At 43.9% G+C, this 26069-nt stretch overlaps 1 protein-coding gene across 1 annotated transcript in view; it reads right to left on the bottom strand.

Moving 5' to 3' along the window:
* LOC112252990 (DNA nucleotidylexotransferase) overlaps positions 1-26069 on the bottom strand; it is a 128676-nt gene that overhangs the window by 41254 nt on the left and 61353 nt on the right. The window contains exons 8-10 of the mRNA XM_042323032.1: positions 23165-23267; positions 6809-7063; positions 4512-4595 (exon numbers count right to left, since the gene is read on the bottom strand). Coding sequence (XP_042178966.1) covers positions 4512-4595; positions 6809-7063; positions 23165-23267 — 442 coding nt within the window. The remainder of the gene's footprint in view (positions 1-4511; positions 4596-6808; positions 7064-23164; positions 23268-26069) is intronic.

Raw genomic sequence — 26069 nt, 5'->3', positions numbered from 1 at the left:
CATTACCTTAATTATGGCTGTAATGTCAAGCTGACAGCTGAAAAACGGGCCACACTGTTGAATGAAATTGTCAGAAAGTACCCTTTTAAGCGATCTGCTGACCTTGAAACTAGCAGTGAAACTGCAGTGTGTGTGTGTGTGTATGTGTGCGTGCAGATAACGTCAACATCTCAATTAATCAGAACGTTTCCGACCACTTTCCTCATCGAACTCAAACTCAACCATACATATGTCACAACGTGGCCCTTTTGGGGTGTATCACGTGGCTCCCCCATCTCTCACTCTATTTCTCAGGTTTTACAACGGTCATACATTCCAGCTAGAAACTCTCTCTCTTCACTGGTATGGAGGGAGAGAGCCTATGGAGAACAAAGACATTCTTCTTCCCAAAACTCCTAATCCCCAAAACTGGAGAATTAAACAATATTTATAATTTTGAGAAGGTAGGAATGGTCTGTGGACACTGAAGAGACAGTCATGTCGAGTGTGCTTCATTTGGTGAGCTAATGGAGGACAGGAAACACACATAACTATATCTCTTAAAGTGTACATTTCCCAGCTGTCAGGTTTACTTCTGAATGTTGTATAAGATGGATGAATAAGTATGAGAATACTTTTGAAAAGTTAACCATGTGTAACTTATATATACACAGTCAGTAGCCATGCCCAGGTGGGCACAAACATGAAGAGATGGCCCCTTTTCTACCCAAGTATAAAAGCCCCTGTGACGCAATTCACGCCATGGTGTAAACTAAGGTTGCAAATGGTTGAATTTCTAAGACCAGAAAATATAAAGTGGTAGCTACATGTTGAAATGGTTGGCACTCAACTCTACCAAAGGACAAGACCATACAGCGTGGAGCATTGGCTACACGGCTAGAAATGGTTAAACTCTGAGACTATCAATTCACTACAGAAGTAAGAAACTACCAGTCTGCAGCCGGAAATGTATGTAGCCTAGGACAAGAATGCCGACAACCTCCGAAATATTTATTCTATGCGACAACCATGGGTACACCTGACTTATCCATTATGAACACAACAAGAGACTTTTTGTCGATTGACTCTCCAGCAGACGAACCGGCGACCACAAGACAACACTTGTAAATATGTAAATTACCATTTATTTTCGAATGGGCGGTCGGTCGTTCATGTAAAGTATTAGCAATTTCTATGAGTGTAGTTATCAGCTATGAGTTTCCCGCTCTTGAGCGGTCCACACCCCTTTTCCTTTGTCTACCAAGCCGTTATATCGGACTTTTCTTTGTATCATGTAATACCCCATGTATGACCTAATTGTGTGTGTTTTCATGTATTTCTGTGACTTGATTAGTTAGTTAGTAAATAAATAATTAAACCAATTTGTATATCGCTGATTCATAATTTATGCTAGGGTTCGTGCAGATATCCAAGGGTTTGTGATGTTCAGTAATGAGAACTGATGAGGTACAATTCATTAAAAAGCGACTGTTTTGATAAGATATGAAAATATCTAAAGAGTCGAGTCAGGAAATAGAGACTCTATAAACATTTTCCCGTGGTGCCCCGACTTCCTAGTTAATTAAAGTTAACATGATTAGTATAATCACGTAATAATAATTACACAGACAGAATTTATTTGATTAAATAACAGTCTTCACATTTAATGATAGTCACAGACACAACACACTCATCTGACCTGACCCCAGATCTAATTTTGAGTGTAAATGCATGTGATCCAATCACCCTGTCCCTGCCAGCACCCAGATGCTTACCTCTGCCCTTCTGTTTGAATAAACAATCTCTGAGATGGCCGCATCTGTATAATATGTGTCAAAGCTGCCACCCTGCTCTCTCTATGTCCTGACCCCCATTCCCAAGGGATGGGGTAATGGGGACGTTGTGGTGACAGTGTGTCCCCCTGTCGGTGAGTCAGGTGACATGCATGGTGCCCTTGTCCTGCTTCACTCACTCCTCAAGATGCCTGTCCCAATGCTCCCCCAGCCCTGTACATGTAAATGAGCCAAGATGCATTGCTGCAGGATGCCATGCTCTTAGCAAGGCTAAGTGTATGCATAACCTCAGCACTGACTGTCATCTGGGACTTTAATAAACATATTTATGTTTTGTGACACGTTCTCTTACAGTATGTCATATTTGTTCAGAGGGATTTTAGCGTAAGCTTGAAATTAAGTGATCAAAAAAAAGAGACACTTATTTAAAACGTATCTAACCCCAACAATAAAGGTAACAAAATAAATAATAAATTCACGCCATAGTCTTTAGCATGTAGTGCAATAGTAATAGTGATAGTAGTAACCCTTAGTGATAAAACAAATGAATTACATAATGTATCTAAACATGAATTAAAACCTCTTAGATGTTAAGTTCCCTATACAGTATTTGGGACTTTGAGCAGTTCTGGACCAGTTCCGACTGATAATTCTGTTTTACAATGCGCTCTGTAAATGGTGCAACATCAATTGCCTTACAATCTCGAAAAGCACTGGTTGTTCCAATTCATATATGCTATATCAAGCTCAGCTATCAGTTTCAGGGACACAGGAAATTGGCTATTTGCATAAGGAGCGACAAGTCATATTTTCTGGCCTGTACCGACAAAAGAACGATTTCCTGTGCCTGTGAAACTCACAGCTGCACTTGCAATAGTGCATATTGCACATAGCGGATGCAACAATAGTGATGTTCTCAGATGGATTTATAGCTGTCAACAGGATTTTAAAAATAATAATTTCATAAAATTGAATCAAGACCACTTTCTGTTGGTCACAGACAGACGAAATCACTTTGTGCTTGAAGCTGAAGTTGTGAGGCAGCCAGTGTGGCTCAGCATAAAGACCACGTAGAACACGTGTCAAACTCATTCCACGGTTGGCCGAGTGTCTGCGGGTTTTCACTCATCCCTTGTAATTGATTGACGAATTAAAGTCACTAATCATTAAAGAACTCCCCTCACCTGGCTGTCTAGGTCTAAATTTAAAGGAACAAACAAAAACCCTCAGACACTAGGCCCTCCATGGAATTAGTTTAACACCCCTGTTGTAACTAGACTGCACACATATTAATAGTGTCTCAGCACGGCTCAGAGGACGTTTGGGGAAAAAAATATATTTCGTCAGTAATATGAAAGGGCACCAATATTGTATGTCACTAAGTATGATCATATTTATTTTACAGATATAAGAAAGGTGACATTTTATAGAAAGATGTTTATAATTTGATTGTTACTAAGAATTTCAGTCATTTGAAGCCCTTTTTGCACCACTTTTGTTGAACAGGAAAGAAATCAAATATTATTTTTCATATTTTTATATTTTCATAATACTTCTACTGCGTTTGTGGCGTCAAAGGTGAGAACATGTCAACAATCTATATAAAAAAAATTGAAGAGCGTTCCAGACTTTTCTAGAACTATGCAGCATTACCAGTTATTGTTATTACTTTTGGATATGTCTATTTATGCATAAATCTACATTTTGCCCTATCATTCAAGAGGTATTAAACTGAGTGTAATTAGCTCTTGCTGTGAGGGCAAGTGAGGATTAATGTCATTTGAATTCTAATGAGATGTAAATTTATATAATAGCCTTTTATCATATCAGTTCTCGATCAATCTGTTGGCTGAAACTGAGATGCAAATGTAATTCATTTGGAAATGTGTAAATGAACCTTGCGCTTCCCAGTACAATTAACTTCACCTTAACAATCCTCTACCTCATATATTGAAACCAATAGACGGATTTGATTCACTTATAACTTAATGCTGATGTGTCATTATTTCTTCTAATTTTAGAGTGTGTATTTTAGAAGGTGTGTGTGTGTGTGTGTGTGTGTGTGTGTGTGTGTGTGTGTGTGTGTGTGTGTGTGTGTGTGTGTGTGTGTGTGTGTGTGTGTGTGTGTGTGTGTGTGTGGATGTGTTTTAATTGTACTTGTGAGGACTAGAAGTCCCAGTTTGACCAACTTGGGGAATTTTGTTAGCCCCCAAGAATAGTAAACCAATACTATGTGTGTTTGTCCGTTTGTTTGTGTGTGCATGCCTTTGTATGTATGTGCGCATGTGTGTGTGGGGTGCATCATGCCCCTTCACAGCAAGCAGAACTGTAATTAAAAATGTTGCCCTCACACCAATATCTAGTTTCTGCTCACTCAGAGGAGAATCGCATTGTTATAAAATTACTCAAGATAATGTGTCTGTGTATTCCCAGCACAGGCATTCTAACACCCAAGCCTAATCCTTCCAATAAAGTTTGAGGACAAGGGCTTTGCTGTAATTCACCACCCAGATTCATAAACACACACTCTGGAGGCTAGACTTTGGAGTGTGAGAGAGAGAACCAACACGACAACTAAAACATTTGTACTAGTACAGCACAATACTGTAGGTGACCAAAAAAATTGCCTCCGTGGTAAAGATATATTGAGCATCACCACCATTGGGACAAGACCGGTCTAAAACCAATGGTTGAGCCTTGTATTTATCAATTGCACTGTAATGAGAGAACACACCGTACCTTAGTTTTGTCATACAGGGCATGGTTGTCAAGAAGCATCTGCCTCTCCTTTTGGGCAAATGTCCTCAGATCTCTCCCAAACTGCTGTGGAAGAAGAGAATTGATAATCATATCTCTTGTTATCCATTTATCCCCCTTTCCTGCCACCCTCCTGCCACCTTACAACCCTTGTTGTATTCTCCAACAGTAACCCTGCAGCAGAAAAAAATGCATAGACCAGCATAGGTTGGCGACCAGCCCATGTTGTGTTTTCGCTGGTGACCAGATTTCTATGTTAATTCGCAGGTGACCAGCCTTCGTTTCCTTTTCCCTGGTGACCAGCCTTCGTTGTGTTTTATCTGGTGACCAGCCTTCATTGTATTTACGCTGGTGACCAGCCTTTATTTTGTTATCGCCGTTGACCAGCCTTCACTGTATTTTTACTGGTAACCAGCCTTCGCATGTCACCAGCAAAAACAGCATCAAGTCATATTATGCTGCCTTTGCAAGGTATGTCTAATTCCTACTGGAATCCAGCCTGAGTGAGGATATCCAACCATTTGTATATTACAGTGAAAGAATACTAAAGATTACCCGGAAAACACCAGTCTCAATGTCAACAGTGAAGAGGCGACTCCGGGATGCTGGCCTTCTAGACTTATAGGCGGAGTTGCAAAGAAAAAGCCATATCTAAGACTGGCCAATAAAAATATAATATTAAGATGGGCAAAAGAACACAGGCACTGGACAGAGGAACTCGCCTCTTCACTGTTGACGTTGAGACTGGTGTTTTGCGGGTACTTTTCAATTAAGCTGCCAGTTGAGGACTTGTGAGGCATTGGTTTCTCAAACTAGACACTCTAATGTACTTGTCCTCCTGCTCAGTTGTGCACCGGGGCCTCCCACTCCTCTTTCTATTCTGGTTATGGACAGTATGCGCTGTTCTGTGAAGGGAGTAGGAGACAGCGTTGTCTGAGATCTTCAATTTCTTGGCAATTTCTCGCATGGAATAACCTTCATTTCTCAGAACAAGAATAGACTGACGAGTTTCAGAAGAAAGTTCTTTGTTTCTGGCCATTTTGAGCCTGTAATCGAACCCACAAATGCTGATGCTCCAGATACTCAACTAGTCTAAAGAAGGACAGTTTTATTGCTTCTTTAATCAGGACAACAGTTTTCAGCTGTGCTAATATAATTGCAAAAGTGTTTCCTAATTATCAATTAGCCTTTTAAAATGATAAACTTGGATTAGCTAACACAACGTGCCTTTGGAACACATGAGTGATGGTTGCTGACAATGGGCTTCTATACGCCTATGCAGATATTCCATAAGGAATCTGCCGTTTCCAGCTACAATAGTCATTTACAACATTAGCAATGTCTACACTGTGTTTCTGATCAATTTGATGTTATTTTAATGAACAAAAAATGTCATTTTCTTTCAAAAACAAACACATTTCTAAGTGACCCCAAACTTTTGAAAGGTAGTTTACTTTCTAAACTAATCCAATCAGTTAGTTGGAATTATTGCACCCATTACTGAAATTGTTGTTCCAGTTTAGATGGTTTAGCTAGTCTCCTTTATTAATTTCTCTAACCCTGGCAGTCATTCTTTATACAGATTGTAGGAATCCACTCTGGCTGGATTCTAACAAGGAATTAAACATCACTATGCAAGCATGATGTTACTTGATGCTGGTTTTGTTTTAGTTTATGGTGGTCATCAGTGTCCAAAACACAGCGAAAGTTGATCATCAGCGAAAACACATAAAATAAAATAAATTTTTTTAGCAGATGTTATTGCGGGTGTAGTGAAAGGTCAGTCACCAGCAAAAACACAATGAAGTAAGCATAACCAGCTAGACCATGCTGGTCAGACCAGCTTGGCCAACTAGACTGGTCATGCTGGTCAGCTAGGAGAACCAGCTAGGCCATGCTGGTCAGACCAGTGTCCAAAACACAGCGAAGGCCAGCATAGACCAGCATGGACCAGCATAGACCAGCTTGATATTTATGCTGGTCTATGATGTTTTTATCAGCAGGGAATACATCTGCCATATCATATGTGTTCCGATAGTAACTTTCTTGTTAGTGTTTAGCTATTCATTTCTCATCATCAATGTTTTATTTTTGGTTATTGACTGCTCTGTCAAGCACTATCATCATGTGAATTGGATCATTTGTTTTTTTGCAAATGAAACATTTCCAAATTCAAACTCAGCTGTCTTTAGATCAAAATGTATTAACAATTTTAGTCAATGTATCTTTGTGTGTTTTGGCATCCACATTTATTTCACAATCATTTAATCCAAGCCTACCCTGGAGCCGGTCCAACCTAGGAGGGCAAAGGCGTAGCAGTCAACAGGTGGAGCCACCAGGTCCACCCGTACGGCCCTCCAGCCCCTGCTGTCCCCTGGGTCCATCTGCAGCCCTCTCTCCCCCTCCACCTGGCCCTGTTCCAGCCTCAGGATCAGGAAGCACTTCTGGAAGCAGTCCATGTCCTCAAACCTGCAACTAGGCAGCTTGCTCACATCAAAGGTGGAACCCTGGTACTCACAGTACAGCAGAATGCCCTTGTGAGGAGAGAATATTAATCAGCGTGGACATCGTCACTGTCACCACTAATAAAAATAGATATTGACATTATAAATATAATGTAGATATTGACTTTGTCATGGGATTGGTTTATGCTGCTACCGTACTTCAGTGCCTGATGTATGTTATTATGAAAATGTAGTTGCGTATTTGCACATGGTGTCATCTAGAGCCTGCAATGGGTTTGAAGTATTTATATACACACTCACAGTAGAAGCATATACAAACAGTGTGTCTGCCACTTAGTGTAATATGCCAACTGTGAGATTGCAACTAAATTACAACCTTCAAGACGCAAAACATAGTGGGGCCATTCGGACCCAATGGCACACAATTCCACTCCATGGAAAATCACTCCCAAGTAAGACATTACTTTTTAGCAGAGAGAGCGAGAGAGAGAGAAAGAAAGAGAGAGAAAGAAAGGAGATGGTTGGGGAGAGATATAGGGAGAGAATCAGTGAGGATACGGCTAGATAAGACAAAGGGAAAGAGGGAGAGGAGTAGATGACTTGTGGTGTGGATAGTGGAGAGTAGGCAGTAGCAGGAAGAAGAAGAGGATTGATTTCCTCTGGGCTTTGGCCCGGCTGATTATGCAGCTCCCCCAGTTCAGGAGCGCGAAGGTGATTAACATTACAAATTGTCAATTTAATTCCAGCACCCACAGTAATTGTTGGGATACTGTGTTCCTCTAACTGACCATTAATCTGCCAGACTCTCTTCAAAGAGCAATAATTGCAGGAGGAAGTGCAGCTGTAACTGCTCCCCCTGTCGAACCAAGACACTGAGGTCAATCAAGAGACATTAAACCCTACTGAGCCAGTACTGCCTGGACTTGTTTGACCGTGTTTCTCCGCTTCATTAGAAGAGACAGCGTTTCCCAGAGGGCATCGGGAGAGGAGGTGATGATTGAGTCATTAACTGATGACATCAGAGAGACTGAGTGAGTGACATGTGTGGACTGCACTCAGAGATGCTGTCCTCGTCCCTCTTCCCCTGCCCCTCATCCCTTACACCTCAGCTCCTCTAATTAGCTTCAGGCGCCGATCAGCTTCTCCTCAGAACTGAGAGAGAAACCCCTGATGTCACCCCTGTTGAACCACAGAAACCCTCTCTATCTGCAATTACTGTACAGGTAACCTTTCACTTCCCACAAAGATATGAACAGATTAGAAAGTCTCCAACTCCCTCACATACTGGATACATCATCCTTCATTCTACATACATTCTCATGAACTACATTTCAAAATACTGTAGATTATAAAGCCAAATAAACTGAAATTACTTAAATACTTAATTAAAACAATCTTCCGTCCAAAATGTATAGCCTTAAGCGTGAATCATAGTCCTGAGACGCTGAGAGATGATAGTCCGATGTCCCGTTGTGACATAGCTAAGCATCTCTGAGACCACAATCTGCAGCCCAAATGTGCACCTCTCCACATAAACCCTCACTAACCTTTACAGGTGCACAATCGAGAGCATCTTGTCGGGCTGTATCACCGCCTGGTACGGTAACTGCGCCGCTCACAACCGCATGGCTCTCGAGAGGGTGGTGCGGTCTGCACATCGCATCACCGGGGGCAATCTACCTGCCTTCAAGGACACTTACAACACCGGATGTCACAGGAAGGCAAAAAAGATCATCAAGGACAATAACCACCCGAGCCACTGCCTGTTCACCCCGCTTCCATCCAGAAGGCAAGGTCAGTACAGGTGCATCAAAGCTGGGACAGAGAGATTGAAAAACAGCTTCTATTTCAAGACCATCAGATTGTTAAACAGCCATCACTAGCACAAAGAGACGCAGGGCCTCTACCTTCCATGCAGCATCAGCTGTGAGGCCTGCCAGGCGATGATTGACACCAGTTCCACGATATCCCTTGTTCGGCCTAGTGTTCTTCCAGACACAGTGGGTCCTTCCCCTCTGGGTTGGACCCCTACCTTGGTTTATCTTCACACTGTGACAGGGGATCTCACGTAAATGAAGCGCTGGCGGTCCTTATCGGTGAGAGTCAGCAATGTATTGTTGGAGCACAAGTTCTGGTTGGGCGATATCCAAGATGACTGCATCCTAGAGTTGGATTCACTCAGTCAAGTTACCTAGATGTTGGAATGTGGAACCTCCAGATGAAAGACTCCATGATGGGACTTCGGAGCAGTGGAAGAAGACACCGGCAGCCGCAGCTGACTCGTCAGGAATTGGTGACAGCCAGCCCCACAAAGATCCTTCCCCCAGATGAGAAGGAGCAACTAAAAACCCCCAAAGAGGTGAGTTCCCAAAGTAAACTGCCTATTTCTCCGGACCAGATGCTAGAATATGCATATAATTGACAGCTTAGGATAGAAAACACTCTAAAGTTTCTAAAACTGTAAAAGTATTGTCTGTGATTATAACAGAACTGATATTGCAGGCGAAATCCTGAGAAAAATCCAATCGGGAAGTGACCCTTATTTTGAAACCCCTGTCTTTCTATGCATCCCTATTGCCCATTGAAAGGGATATCAACCAGATTCCTTTTTCTACGTCTTCCCTAAGGTGTCTACAGCATCTAGACGTAGTTCCACGCCTTTATGTTGAAGAATGAGCGTAAACGAACACATTGCGTAAGTGGCCAGCTGATGGCTCTCAGAGTGATTCTTGCGTAAAAGAGAGAGGTAGCCAATTTTCCTCCCGGTCCTAGTGAAAAGCCAACTGTCCCGGTTGATATATTTTCTAATAGATATTTGAAAAACACCTTGAGGTTTGATTATAAAAAACGTTTGCCATGTTTGTCGACATTATGGATATAATTTGGAATTTTTTTCGGCGATGTCAAGACCGCTATTTCCGGTGGATTTCTGAACATAACGTGACAAACAAACGGAGGTATTTTGGGTATAAAAATAATCTTTATGGAACAAAAGGAACATTTGCTGTCTAACTGGGAGTCTCGTCAGTGAAAACATCCGAAGATCATCAAAGGTAAACGGTTAATTTGATTGCTTTTCTGATTTTCGTGACCAAGCTTCCTGCTGCTAGCTGGACATAATGCTATGCTAGGCTATCGATAAACTTACACAAACGCTTGTCTTGCTATCGCTGTAAAGCATAATTTCAAAATCTGAGACAACAGGGTGATTAACAAAAGTCTAAGCTGTGTTTCACTATATTTCACTTGTGATTTCATGAATATGAATATTTTCTAGTGAGATTATTTGATCGTTGCGCTATGCTAATTAGTGTAGTTGCTGACAATTCTCCCGGATCCGGGATGGGTAGTTCCAAGATTAAGCTGTGCGGGAACGAGTGTAGAGGTGTTCGGAAGGGCTGGAGCCTGAGCAGAGTTTGTGGATGTCTTTGCAGTATGAGATGAAGACTGCCAGAGAACCAGTCTGGTCCAGCACTCCATCGCTTGCCACTGGCAAAGAGAGAGAGAGCAGAAGATCCGGAAGATGGCAGAGACAGGGTTCATCAAGCCACCCAACAGCCCTTGGGAGGCCCACCGTAGTCCTTGTCAAGAAGGACTGCTCATGGTGCTTCTGTAAGGACTACAGGCAGCTAAACTATGTGACCAGGAAGATTTCCTATCTCACCAGCCATGTGAAGAGGATGACTGCAAGCACTGCCCACATTGGGGGCAATTCAGATGGGGGACAGGAGCTCAGCACCCTTGGAGAGCTGGAATAACCAGGACCTGAAGAGGGAGTAGGAATGTGACCGGGTGTTGGCGACTATCTGGGGTTGGTTGGAAACCGGTCAGTGGCCTGCCTTGAACAGTGTGCCCTGAAGCCAAGGCCTACTACTCCCAGTGTGACAACCTTGCCATTCACAATGAGGTGATGTTTAAAAAATGGAGGGAACCAACATACAACTTGGTGATGTGGTAGCGGCTGGTGCCTTGTTCCATGTGAGACCCTCCAACAACTCTGAAGGAAACTCTACTGGCTGGCTGCCGCCAAGGCACACAACAGTATGTGCGTGCGTGCCTGTGACACCTGCACTGCCCATAAAGGACCAACCAGACGCTCCCATGCCCCGTTGCAGTAATATCAGGTGGGGGCCCCTGTGGACATCCTGCGTCCTTTCCCCAGGACAGAGGCAGGCAATCGATACCTACTTGTGGCCATGGACTATTTTACCAAGTGGCCAGAGAACTATGCACTCCAATGGACTTGTCCTTGTTCCTGGAGCCTCAGGCTAGGAGTACCTCCACCATCTTCATCAGCACCTGGACACAGCCCATGACTTTGCACGGCATCGCTTGACGGAAGCAGGGGTAAAGCAGAAGTGGGCATACAACACCTGCTACCGAGGTCAGCCTTTACAGCCTGGCCAAAAAGTGTGGCACCGGCACAAGCGTGGTCTGATCCTAAAACGAATGAGTCACTGGGAAGGCCCATGCAGGGTTCTGGAATGACTTGACATGGTGTACTGCATCCAGCTTCAGACTAGTGGATGAGTTGTGGTCCTCCATCAAGATCAGCTGGCACCTTACCAACCTTATACATCTCGTAAAGTGGAAAGAGAGGTCAGGGAGGTCCTCACAGCCCTGGATCATTGGACAGCACAGCGGTTTCCTCACCTGAGGGGCAAGGTCAGAATGGGACTCCGCCGCTGTCACGAGGGAGCCACTGTCGCAGGCTCCCATCTCGAGGTCACGATTGCACCCCTCGACGACAACCACGACTCCGCCTCTGAAGACCCCTATCCAGGTTTCAGGATTTTGTGTTGGATTTCGGGGTTGTCGGGGAAAACTGGCCCATTAGCTGATCTGGAGGTGTGACTTGTTGGAGGCGTGGCCTTGGGTTTACTCTGTTGGGACAACTGTGGGTGAAAGTGTCATGTCAGTTCACGTATTACGTTGTACTATTTTAATAAAGGTTAAACTTGTACACTGCCAGTTTTATAGTCTTAATGAGACTGATATAAGTGCATATGATACCAAAGAGTCTACTGGAGTTCCATTGTTAAGATAGTCACGATTTTGTTACAGTTTGAAAGCCAATATCCTAGAACACTGCTGTGCGTATGTGTACACGTTTTGGACTATGATAAACCCTTTAGGCAATCTCCTATCACAAGTCGTTGATGAAGAAAATGTACATATTTAATTTAGGTCGCTTATTTAAATACTGCTGGATATTTCTGTGCATTTATTTTCTACCCTTGAATCACTAAGGATACTGTCATGACGTTGGCCTGGGGGTAGGTTTATGACAGTCATAAATACCTCTTCCCCTCTTTTTCCTCTCTCTACCCTACTGATGTGAAATTTGAAAACCCCTTGGTTAACATAGAGATTCTGGGAACATCAGAAGGTGGGAGGAAATGAACCATATTCTGGTAATCCGACCAATTGAACATATGCGGTGGTACTTAATGAATATGATGTCAGTTCGGCTGTCATCTTAGACATTCTCCTCAATGATAGGATGACATAAACTCTACAGTGGAAAGTCTACACATCATAGTTATCGGATTCACATGGAATTGTTGTTCAATTTAAATGTTTAAATGTAAAATTATTGGTGGAGAGATGAAATGTAATTTTAGCTTCCAAATATTCTTATCGACAGACTCAGTAGCCTCGGTTTTTCGGATGACTGCCTTGCCTGGTTCACCAATTACTTTGCAGACAGAGTTCAGTGTGTCAAATTGGCGGGCATGCTGTCCGGTCCTCTGGCAGTCTCTATGGGGGTGCCACAGGGTTCAATCCTCGGGCCGACTCTTTTCTCTGTATATATCAATTATGTTGCTCTTGCTGCGGGCGATTCCCTGATCCACCTCTACGCAGACGACACCATTCTATATACTTCCGGCCCGTCCTTGGACACTGTGCTATCTAACCTCCAAACGAGCTTCAATGCCATACAACACTCCTTCCGTGGCCTCCAACTGCTCTTAAACGCTAGTAAAACCAAATGCATGCTTTTCAACCATTCGCTGCCTGCACCCGCACGCCTGACCAGCATCACCACCCTGGATGGTTCCGACCTTGAATATGTGGACATCTATAAGTACCTAGGTGTCTGGCTAGACTGTAAACTCTCCTTCCAGACTCATATCAAACATCTCCAATCGAAAATCAAATCAAGAATCGGCTTTCTATTCCGCAACAAAGCCTCCTTCACTCACGCCGCCAAACTTACCCTAGTAAAACTGACTATCCTACCGATCCTCGACTTCGGCGATGTCATCTACAAAATTGCTTCCAACACTCTACTCAGCAAACTGGATGCAGTTTATCACAGTGCCATCCGTTTTGTCACTAAAGCACCTTATACCACCCACCACTGCGACTTGTATGCTCTAGTCGGCTGGCCCTCGCTACATATTCGTCGCCAGACCCACTGGCTCCAGGTCATCTACAAGTCCATGCTAGGTAAAGCTCCGTCTTATCTCAGTTCACTGGTCACGATGGCAACACCCATCCGTAGCACGTGCTCCAGCAGGTATATCTCACTGATCATCCCTAAAGCCAACACCTCATTTGGCCGCCTTTCGTTCCAGTTCTCTGCTGCCTGTGACTGGAACGAATTGCAAAAATCGCTGAAGTTGGAGACTTTTATCTCCCTCACCAACTTCAAACATCTGCTATCTGAGCAGTTAACCGATCGCTGCAGCTGTACATAGTCTATCGGTAAATAGCCCACCCATTTTTACCTACATCATCCCCATACTGTTTTTATTTATTTACTTTTCTGCTCTTTTACACACCAATATCTCTACGTGTACATGACCATCTGATCATTTATCACTCTAGTGTTATTAATTAATCTGCAAAATTGTAATTATTCACCTACCTCCTCATGCCTTTTGCACACAATGTATATAGACTCCCCTTTTTTTCCTACTGTGTTATTGACTTGTTAATTGTTTACTCCATGTGTAACTCTGTTGTCTGTTCACACTGCTATGGTTTATCTTGGCCAGGTCGCAGTTGCAAATGAGAACTTGTTCTCAACTAGCCTACCTGGTTAAATAAAGGTTAAATACATTTTTAAAAATTAAAAAGAGATTTGGGATTCATAAGGTTAGGGCTCTGCTTAATCAGTGGCCCGCCCCTGTGAAGAGACATGGGTTATAAAACTTTTCAGACACACCCTTCTCGCTCCACTATATAAAGCCTTGACGAAAATGTAACCTCCTGTTCCAAGTACGTGAGGTCTGCAGCCTCTGCGTTAAAAGGACTAACATGTCAACTACAGAACTAAGCCAATCTCCGCGTGAGCTTTGGTTGCAAATGGTATGAACTTTGAACTCTTATTCACCACAGAAGTGATACCTCCTAGCCGTAAAGTTAGCAACAGCAGTTGCAAACGTGGTCTAGGAAAGAACAGATAGAGTAACCCGTCTACCACACAACGACGTTACTACAACGTATCCAATTGACCACCAGAGGCATTCTTGAAAGGACAAAGGACTCGGTTTGGCAACATGGCCTTCCATCTACCACCAACCTACCAAAGCGCAGCTCAGAGTAAATATTTATTGCATTTTCCTTTTCCAAATGGGCGGTAATTTAGAATGCATAAGATACTGTATTTACAATAGCACAGCTTCTCCCTTTGTCCCTCAGTCTTCCCACTCTTTCACTAAAACCCAGCCCCTTTTCTTTTGTGTAACCAGCTTTCATATCTGTTCCGCCCGCAAGGGACGTTTTCCTTCATGACGTAATTTGTAATCAAGGTATAATTAATTCTGTGTCTATGTAATTCTGCGTGATTAGTTAGGTATTTAGTAAATAAATAATTAAACCCAATTTTGTATTGCTGATTCAACTTGTTAGCCAGGTTTCGTGAAGATTTCAGATGAGACTGAATTAAGGTGACGATTAATATTGACTGCTATTGATGTAAAATATTACTAGGTCTTTAAGAGTTTATTCGGAAGATAACAGCTCTATAAATATTATTTTGTGGTGCCCCGACTCTCTAGTTAATTACATTTACATGATAAGCTCAATCAGGTAATATTAATTACGGAGAAAGGATTTTATAGAATAACATTTCATATCACTTCATCATTCATAGCCAAAGACACGACAATGCCTTGAGCGAAAGAATTAATGAGTTAGCGACAGTTTTACAGACCATAAGTGTCTAAACATGAGTGCCCTTCCTTTGATGAAGCCTACGGCCCCACGCACACAAACCCACCACAAAAAAGCGACGCCTTAAAGTGTCTGTCTAGGATGGCTGTTTAGCGCAACGCCACACTGTAATCTTCTTCTATGCAGCAGGTAATGTCAGAGAGCATCCCATCGTAAGCTTATTTCACCAGAACTATTTACAGAGGGAATTACTGAGGCGGACATGTTGCAGGGAGTTAATCTTTGAAGTTAAGCTTTGCCTTTAAGACAAAAAACACAAATGCAAGTGATGGAATTCTGTGGCTTGCCAAATTGATAAAATTCTTATTTCATTATTTATTTTGTTTCGTTCTTTTCAAGTTTGTGACAAACAACTGACTAGCAGGCTGCCACCATGGCCACCTACCCCAGAGGACAAGCAGGCTGCCTCCATGGCTACCTGCCCCAGAGGACAAGCAGGCTGCCTCCATGGCCACCTGCCCCCAGAGGACAAGCAGGCTGCCTCCATGGCCACCTGCCCCAGAGGACAAGCAGGCTGCCTCCATGGCCACCTGCCCCAGAGGACACCTGCCCCAGAGGACAAGCAGGCTGCCTCCATGGCCATGGCCACCTGCCCCAGAGGACAAGCAGGCTGCCTCCATGGCCACCTGCCCCAGAGGACAAGCAGGCTGCCTCCATGGCCACCTGCCCCAGAGGACAAGCAGGCTGCCTCCATGGCCACCTGCCCCAGAGGACAAGCATGCTGCCTCCATGGCCACCTGCCCCAGAGGACAAGCAGGCTGCCTCCATGGCCACCTGCCCCAGAGGACAAGCAGGCTGCCTCCATGGCCACCTGCCCCAGAGGACAAGCAGGCTGCCTCCATGGCCACCTGCCCCAGAGGACAAGCAGGCTGCCTCCATGGCCACCTGCCCCAGAGGACAAAGGGAGCGGCAGTCAAAGTGGTGGCAGGGACACGGGCCGCTGTGATCTAATGTCAAATGTTCTCTGAATCAGAGCACAAACCCTCCCTTCATGTCCCAGATTAGTGTGTGTTAGCAGGCTATGTTTGAACTGTGTTTTCCTTTGATTCAAAGCTTTGCCGGAACAGTCCGGTCTGATTACTGAAATTAAAGTGGAGCATTTTGAAACTTCTGTCTGTGTGTTTGTGTGTACTGTGTAGACATGTTTAACTCTACTTGTTGGGACCAGAAGTCTAATATTAGTAAACAAACACAAATTTGACCAACTGGGGACATTTTGTTAGTCCTACAAGGTCAAATGCTATTTCTAAGGGGTTTAAGGTTAAGGTTAGGGTTTTAGGGTTAGAATTAGATTTAGGGTTAGGTGCTAGGGTTAGGTTTAGGGTTAAGGTTAGGTTTTGGGGTTTATGTTAAGGTTAGGGGTTAGGGAAAATAGGATTGTGTCCCCACAAGGTCAGTTATTCAAGACTGTGTGCGTGTGTGTGTGTGTGTGTGTTCATCCAATGTCAATGAAAGAACAAAAATCAGCTGTAGTTTTCTTTTAGACAACGCAACCACCAAAGCAAATGGAGACAATTGTGATAACTGCAGGCAATAGAGATATGGAGTGTCTTGCTGTTTTTATTACGCCATGTTTTGCAGTCAAACTGGGCAAAAGTGAAACCGAAACGTACATTTAGGCAAAATTCTGACTGGTTAGGGTAAAGGTTCGGGATAGGGTTAAAACAGAAAAATAAAATAACAAGAAGAGGTATTCGGAGTGGACTCCTAGTCCGACTCTGGAGGCGCGCACACCACCCACCACTTCCTAGTACATTACTCACTAATGTTCAGTCTCTGGATAAGTTGACGAATTCAAGGCTAGGATCTCCTTCCAGAGAGACATCAGGGATTGTAACATACTCTGTTTCACGGAAACATGGCTCTCTCGGGATATACTGTCTGAGTCCATACAGCAAACTGGGTTCTCAGTTCATCGCACAGACAGGAATAAAAATCTGTTTCATGATTAACTACTCATGGTGTGATTGTGATAAGATACAGAATCTCAAGTCCTTTTGTTCAGCCGACTTAGAATACCTCACAATCAAATGCAGACCGCATTACCTCCAAAGAGAATTATCTTCTGTTATAGTCACAGCTGTGTATATTCCCCGTCAAGCCTTTACCACGACATCCATCAAAGAACTACACTAGACCCTATGCAAACTGGAAACCACATATCCTGACCCTGCATTTACTGTAGCCGGGGAACTTAACAAAGATAATCGGTGGAAAATGCTACCGAAGTTCTACCAACACATTGACTGTAGCACACACTCTGAAAAAACATTTGGACCACTGCTACTCAACTTTTCAAAATGCCTACAAGGCCCTCCACCGCCCTCCCTTCGAGAAATCTGATCACGACTCCATTTTGCTTCTCCCTTCCTATAGGCAGAAACTCAAACTGGAAGTACCTGTGTTAAGGCCTATTCAACGCTGGTCTGACCAATCGGAATCAATGCTTCAAGATTGTTTTGATCACACGGACTGGGATATGTTCCATGTAGTCACTGAAAATAATATCGACGAATACACGAATACGGTGACTGACTTTATCAGGAATTGTACAGAAGATGTTGTACCCACTATGACTATTAAAACATACCCAAACCAGAAACCGTGGATAGATGGCAGCATTCGCACAAAACTGAAAGCATGAACGACCACATTTAACCATGGCAAGGTGACTGGGAACATGGCCGAATACAAACAGGGTAGTTATCCCTCAAACAGGCAAAACGTCAGTACAGAGACAAAGTGGAGTCGCAATTCAACGGCTCAGACACAAGACATATGTGGCAGGGTCTACAGACAATCATGGACTATAAAGTGAAAACCAGCCACATCGCGGACACCGACAACACACTAAACACCCCCCTTTTCAACCGCTTTAAGGATAACACAGTGACACCGACGAAGCAAGCTACCAAGGACTCATTCTCCATGGCCGACGTGAGTAACACATTTAAGCGTGTGAACCCTCGCAAGGCTGTTGGCCCAGACGGCATCCCTAGCCGTGTCCTCAGAAATGGCTGAAATGTTTACATACATATTCAATCTCTTCCTCTCCCAGTTTGCTGTCCCCACATGCTTCAAGATGTCCACCATTGTTCCTGTACCCAAGAAAACAAAGGTAACTGAACTAAATGACTATCGCCCCGCCCCATAGCACATATTTCTGTCATAATTTTTCCATCTACGTAACATTGCAAAAATCAGAAACGTTCTGTCCAAAAATTATGCTGAAAACTTGATCCATGCTTTTGTCACTTCTAGGTTAGATTACTGCAATGCACTACTTTCCGGCTACCCGGATAAAGCACTAAATAAACTTCAGTTCTTGCTAAACAAGGCTTCTAGAATCTTGACTAGAACCCAACAAATGTGATCATATTACTCCAGTGCTAGCCTCTCTACACTGGCTTCCTGTTAAGGCAAGTGCTGATTTCAAGGTTTTACTGCTAACCTACAAAGCATTACATGGGCTTGCTCCTACCTATCTTTCCGATTAGGTCCTGCCGTACATACCTACACGTACGCTACGGTCACCTGACTGTCCCTAGAATTTCTAAGCAAACAGCTGGAGGCAGGGCTTTCTCCTATAGAGCTCCATTTTAATGGAGAGACGCAGACTCGGTCTCACCTTTAAGTCTTTATTGAAGACTCATCTCTTCAGTAGGTCCTGTCATTGAGTGTAGTCTGGTCCAGGAGTGTGAAGGTGAACGGAAAGGCAATGGAGCAATGAACCACCCTTGCTGTGTCTGCCTGGCCGGTTCCCCTCTCTCCACTGGGATTCTCTGCCTCTAAACCTATTTCAGGGGCTGAGTCACTGGCTTACTGGTGCTCTTCCATGCCGTCCCTAGGAGGGGAGCGTCACTTGAGTGGGTTGAGTCACTGATGTGATCTTCCTGTCTGGGTTGGCGCCCCCCCTTGGGTTGTGCCATGGCGGAGATCTTTGTGGGCTATACTCGGCCTTGTCTTAGGATGGTAAGCTGGTGGTTGAAGATATCCCTCTAGTAGTGTGGAGGCTGTGCTTTGGCAAAGTGGGTGGGTTATATCCTTCCTTTTTGGCCCTGTCCAGGGGTACCGTCCTACGGGGCCACAGTGTCTCCCGACCCCTCCTGTCTCAGCCTCCAGTATTTATGCTGTAGTAGTGTATGTGTCGGGGGCTAGGGTCAGTCTGTTATATCTGGTGTATTTATCCTGTATTATCTGGTGTCCTGTGTGAATTTAAGAATGCTCTCTAATTCTGTCTTTCTCTCAGAGGACCTGAGCCCTAGGACCATGCCTCAGGACTACCTGGCCTGATGACTCCTTGCTGTCCCCAGTCCACCTGGCCGTGCTGCTGCTCCAGTTTCAACTGTTCTGCCTGGGGCTATGAAACCCTGACCTGTTCACTGGACGTGCTACCTGTCCCAGACCTGCTATTTTCAACTCTCTAGAGACAGCAGGAGCGGTAGAGATACTCTGAATGATCGGCTATGAAAAGCCAACTGACATTTACTCCTGAGGTGCTGACCAGTTGCACCCTCGACAACCACTGTGATTATTATTATTTGACCCTGCTGGTCATCTATGAACATTTAAACATCTTGGCCATGTTCTGTTATAATCTCCACCCGGCACAGTCAGAAGAGAACTGGCCACACCTCTCTAGGTTTCTTCCTAGGTTCTGGCCTTTCTAGGGAGTTTTTCCTAGCCACCGTGCTTCTGCACCTGCATTGCTTGCTGTTTGGGGTTTTAGGCTGGGTTTCTGTACAGCACTTTGAGATATCAGCTGATGTAAAAAGGGCTTTATAAATACATTTGATTTAATTTGATTCAGGAAACAGCAGAGGGAGCACCCCCCTATCCACATTGACGAGACTGCAGTGGAGCAGGTAGAAAGCTTCAAGTTCCTCAGTGAACACATCACTAACAAACTGAAATGGTCCACCCACACTGAAGAAGGCGCAACAGCGCCTCTTCAACCTCAGCAGGCTGAAGAAATTTGGCTTGGCACCTAAAGCTCAAACAAACTTTTACAGATGCACAATTGACAGCATCCTGTCGGGCTGTATCACCACCTGGTATGGCAACTGCACCACCCATAATCACAGGGCTCTCCAGAGGGTGGTTAAATAGCCATCACTTGCACCTTAGAGGCTGCTGCCCTATATACATATACTTGATATCTCTGGCCACTTAATGAAACACTCTTCACTTTAATAATGTTTACATATTTTGCATTACTCATCTCATATGCATATAAATTACTATATTCCATTCTACTGTATTTTAGTCTATGCTGCTTCGACATTGCTCGTCCAAATATTTATATATTCTTAATTCCATTTTGTTACTTTAGATTTGTGTATATTGTGTGTATTGTTGTGAAATTGTTATATATTACTTGTTAGATATTAATGCACTGTTGGAGCTAGAAACACAAGCATTTCACTATACCCACAATAACATCTGCTAAACACGTGTATGTGAGCAATTCATTTGATTAGATCGTTGGAACTTGTCATGGAAATAAAATGCCATAACTTTATGTGCATAATCCACTGGAGTTTGGGGTGCTTTTAGTGTGTTTTGAGTGTGACTTGATTAAACCAAATAATTGTCCTTGACTTTTAAATAACCCCAGTAATTACTGTCTCTCAAAAATGCCTCTACACACATGTCTTAACTGCACAGTCTACAGTTTATGGGACTCAAATCTCATAACATATCTAATTAATGTGCCCTCTGGCTATTGTTGTTGCTTTGGAAGTACTATGGCCAACATATCCATAATCATATAATATCATTACATCAGTACTTGATCTACATAGCGCACTGCAATGGAAATTAATCTACCACTACCACCCGGACAGTTAGAGCAGATGATTGGTGAATGGTGGATGAGGCATCGCCCTCTCACGTTCTCCGTTGTTATTACCAGGGCAAATAGCTGCATCTCATCCGTCTACCATCGAAATGTCTGGCTGACCTTTGCTTGTGCCCCCAAGTTATGCTTTCATATCCATCAGAAGAAATGATGAAGCCCATTTTCACAAGGACATTTACAGATAGATAGATTTTTACCTCCCCCCAGGGTTAAAGGGGGAAAAAACAGCCATGATATTCAGCATAGGCAAAGAGTTGACGACATGTGGCCCCCAGGTGACCAGATTGAAGATGACAAGGTTACACGACTTAGAGTCAACCTCTGCTACCTCCACTTTATCACGGTCTCCCGTGCTCCCTTTCCTATGGACATATTCCTCCCCCATGCCAGGGACACTATCTAGGGAAGTTCCCTCCTTCCCACCCTCCCCTCCTCTCACCAAAGGGTGGGAGGAACCAGCAATAACCAGAGTGTCTGTGTGTGTGTGTGTGTGTTAGCATAGGAGGTTTTATCAAAAGAATGGCCCATTAAAGCAAGTTTTACTAAGGCTGGAGGTAGAGGGTAGGGGTGGAAGGAAAGGGGAACGATTTTTAAAGCCAGGCAGAAATGACAAAACTGGCCCGCAGCTACAGTAGACACCACAGCCCTGCTCTTCATCAAACACTGTTCTCTTTTCAGCCCCTCCAACATGAAATCCATCAACTGTCTCAGAGGAGAGGAGCATGGTGGTACCAAAGAACACGTCCCCCCCGCACCCCATCTTTTTCTCCCTCGTTCTCTCTCTGACTCTCTCACTCAAAGCCAGGTTAACTGTATAAACCACATTTAAATAATAATTTCCTGGGCCGAGGCCCTCGATATTGGTGTGACCATCTTATTATTGCCTCCTTATGTGCCAACTCATATGCACTTGGCTCTGTAATCATCCTCTCCTACAATCACTTTATCCCTCTCCACACTGTAGGGCACTAACCCAATTCTCCTCAGCCCTCTCCTCTTTTTCTCTGTTCATATTACTCTCTCAACTCTACAAACATTTCTTTGTTTTTCTCTACTGCATTCTGAGAACATTCTTTCTCAATTTTTGTTTCAACGCATTTCTTTCTGAGGGGTGGAAATATAGTGGTGTCGGGAGGGTTAGTGTAATGTCTGCTTCCAACTCACAGCCTCAAACACGTAGATCCCCTGAACACAGCTCACTTTCCAGCCCACTTTCCAGCTCACACGCTCAAACACCTAGATCCCCTGAACGCAGCTCAATGTCCAGATCCCAATCACCTGAATTCTAATTACCTGTTCACACACCTGTATGTCATTATCACACACTATTTAGTTCAGTTCTTTGCACCCCATCCCTGTGAGGTATTGTTTGTTTTGTGTCACATGTCTTTCGGAGCGCTGGGTTTCCCGTGATTTACTCCTCCCGTGTATGATAGTTTTTGCCTGCCTCACTAATGACGCCTTTTGCATATTCCCTGCCTGGATTTCCTGTTATCTACCTATTGCCCGATCTAGCCTTTCCCTGCCTGTACTGTTATCCCTTTTGACCCCCTGTGTATGACTTTCTGCCTGGCCCTGGACCCAGCTACCTGCCTCCTCCTGTGGTACTTTACAAATAAACACCTGCTGTGCCCTGCGCTTGAAACCAGCTCTCTGTCTCCCCTCATGTTCATTACAGTTAGGCACATCATACTCAGTCTTTGCGGTAGTGTATGTGCACTAGGACAGACGTGGGGGGAGTCACAAGATCCATACCTTGAGGAGACAAACTAGTTGTTCGTTGTCAGCACTGACTAAGCTGCTAATCAAGGGTTTTACTCTCTTTTCAACTTTTTGTTGAAAGAATGCAATTAAGTAGAATTTACCTTTATAATAAAACAAACCTTCCCCAAAACTGCACCCTCCAATCTTTACTGAAGTGATACTCCACTTGATGTTGCCACAATCCAAACATCACTTAGTGCTGTGCTTTTCTACTATTAATCTTGGTAAAGGGTAACTAATCACCCTGGAACCTTCTGAGGGGACTGATATGTTTTTTACTGTATATCCTGTATAACTGCTATACTGTTCAATCATAGTCATTGAGCTTTGTCTACTGTATATGCAACAATACATTAATTTACCTGGTCCTTCAGTCTGTCAATCACATGAAGCAGTAGCCCCTCTTCTTTCCCCATCTCAGGCATAGTCAAGAGGAAGTCCACATCATGCCCATACTCTTTCCCCCTGGGGACAGAAAGTGACTTAAGACCATTGTCACCAGTCAAAGCAAGCAATACATAATTAAATGAGAATATCTTTAGTCACACTGGATAACTGTTACACAGTAAAATGGCCTATGGCCTGGCCATTGGGGGAAAGGAGTATATTACTGGATTTGACTTTTTCTGTTATTCAAACAAGCAATTTGTCCTGCGTCATTAAGTTCAAAAGCTCATTTTTGTTGTCTCAGCTGTCAGCAGAGCCTTCCCTTTTATGAGAATCATAACTTTCTAGTTGGATTACTGTAATAAAGAACACTCGTACTGAGCATGGCTGCTCACACAATATGTAGTCTCTCAACGTCAGCAGAAATGTGAGCAGTGAACAGATAGACAGATGAGTGGAGGAAAATTGTACTGATTCCTAATAGGACAACCTCAAAAACCTGTTTCTAGACCTAAAGGCCCGAAGACCTTATTTAACCAACCTATCAAATAAGAGATCTGGAGGTCTCTATTTTTCTGCTATGAATCTAATTGGAACCAGCTGTCCTGAGAGGATGATCAAAAAAGTGTATTAAATCATGGAAACCCACCAGCTCTACTAGTCTCTGGCTCAGATGGCATCAACAGTGAGTTGCACAAAGAGTACACTGATACAAAGAACCTAAGCACTGCCTGTGACTGTTGGGAGTTGGCCCTCAAAGGCCTATAGCGAAGTTATGCCTGATTTTCACCCTGCAGGTAGTTTATAGAGGAGCAGCATGCCCCCTCAGAACCTGGGCCTAGGTGGCTCTAGGTAACCCTGCTGGTGTCATCCCAGGGTACTGAGGCAAACCACACGTTTCTTTCAGTTCCTGATCGCCCCTCTTTGATCGACAGGCACCCACAGTCATACAGTCATAAGCGCCAAATCTTACGGTTAACACGTCAAAACAGCAACAAATCGGGCCGGTGTCTTAAAGCGCCGTTTGATCTCGTCCACATCGCCGCCATCGGAATGATGGGAGTAACAGAGCAGCAGGGCGTCAAAGAAAGAAAAAGGAGAGGACAAACAGACTGTCTGAGGGGGAGAAGTCTGCAGCAAAAGGTCATTGTGTCTAATTCAGTGGGCAAGGAATGAGACAACAGCTGCTTAGAGCTCAACAAGGCATGCTAATGCCTCTCCAGCCCAGTTGTAGCACAGCAGGGAGGTCTACCTCGCAGACATAGACAGTACCTGGCTCACATGTTTAGTCTGACTGAAGATAAGGTCATAGCTTTATTGTGATAGATCCGGGGCATTTTACGCTTTGAAAGTACTATGGCCAGTCTGATGCACAATTACACAATCACGGACAATCTGTTGCTCAGGTTGATTGAAAAGCACTTCCATCTAACCATTAAGCAACATTTTGATTTAGAACTAAGACATCATGTGCCAAATTGTAAAGTTGGAGTAATTTGAAGTGAATTACTAAGGACTGAGGCCGATCATTCTGAGTTCCACATTCTGATTCAATGAGAGACAGAAGCTGTGAGGTGAGAGAGCTAGTAAAGATTTGTAACCTTTTTGGATACACCCACATCTAATGAATGGACACTACTTTCATGAAAATATGCCACAACACACTTCTGCCTAATACCAAGGCAGTGTGGTGTCATGAACCGGCTCAAAGCCCGTAACAAAGGGAGACAACGTGGAGATAAGGAGTAACAAAATATATATTTATTAACTAAAGCAACTAAGAAAAATATACAATGGTGTGTGTAATCAGTAATCAGTAGTGTAAGTGAGTGTTTTGCATGCATGAATGTGATAATGCAGGGTGTTGAACGGTGCCAAAGCAAACAAACAAAAGGCCACCAAGAACCACAACACAATCTACAAAGGTGTCTGCATGGAGAGAGTCTCCTCCATGAATGTGGAAGAGGTCTATTTATCCTGGGAGACACCTGGCCCAGGTGTTTCCCATGAAGCTGACGACCCACTCAACTCTGCCCACCGGCATCCTAATAAGGAAACAAGAACAAAGACATAATACGGCAGACAGAGTGGGAGGGTCGTCACAGTGGTTAAGTAAATCTCTGAGCTAGCCTCTGCTGTGCTAGCAAAATGCACTTGATTGCACCACGTAAGTGTGTGTCATGAATAGCAAAGCTGGAGGCCGGGGGAAAATCATCAGCATAAATTCAGTTTGCCTCCAATCAAATCTCAAACGCCAAGGATTTATCGAAGTGTGTCCTCCAGAAGCCAATTTCAGTCTGGTCTTATAGTCTTAACCTAGTAAACGCAGGGACTGGGAGACTAGTCAGGATCGAGGCAAAGATGAATGGAGCAAAGTACAGCGAGTGAATACCTGCTCCAGATCGCTCAGGACCTCAAACTGGGGCATAGGTTCACCTTCCAACAGGACAATGACCCTAAGAACACAGACAAGTCAATGCAGGAGAGGTTTCGGGGCAAGTCTCTGAATGTCCTTGAGTGGCCCAGCCAAAGCCCGGACTTGAACTCGATCAAACATCTCTGGAGAGACCTGAAAATAATAGCTACGTTCCCCATCCAACCAGACAGAGCTTGGAGAGGATCTGCAGAGAAGAATGGGAGAAACTCCCCAAATGCAGGTGTGCCAAGCTTGTAGTGTCATACCATGTGATGATTTTAGCATGTAAATCTTTGTGGGTCAAAAACAAAAAAGTGGAATGCATGCCAGCAAAGCCACTACACAACACAACACTAAACAATACATTAATTGCACTATAACGGTGACAAACGGTGCCCACAAACTTGTTAGGGCCCACAGAAAGCTGTCTCAACAGCAGTCCCAACATCTTACCACTGCTACAC

The sequence above is a fragment of the Oncorhynchus tshawytscha genome, linkage group LG01 (assembly GCF_018296145.1).
Source record: "Oncorhynchus tshawytscha isolate Ot180627B linkage group LG01, Otsh_v2.0, whole genome shotgun sequence".
NCBI classification, from domain to species: domain Eukaryota; kingdom Metazoa; phylum Chordata; class Actinopteri; order Salmoniformes; family Salmonidae; genus Oncorhynchus; species Oncorhynchus tshawytscha.
The sequence above is the reverse complement of the archived record's forward strand: the minus strand, read 5'-3'. Positions and strand labels throughout refer to the sequence as shown.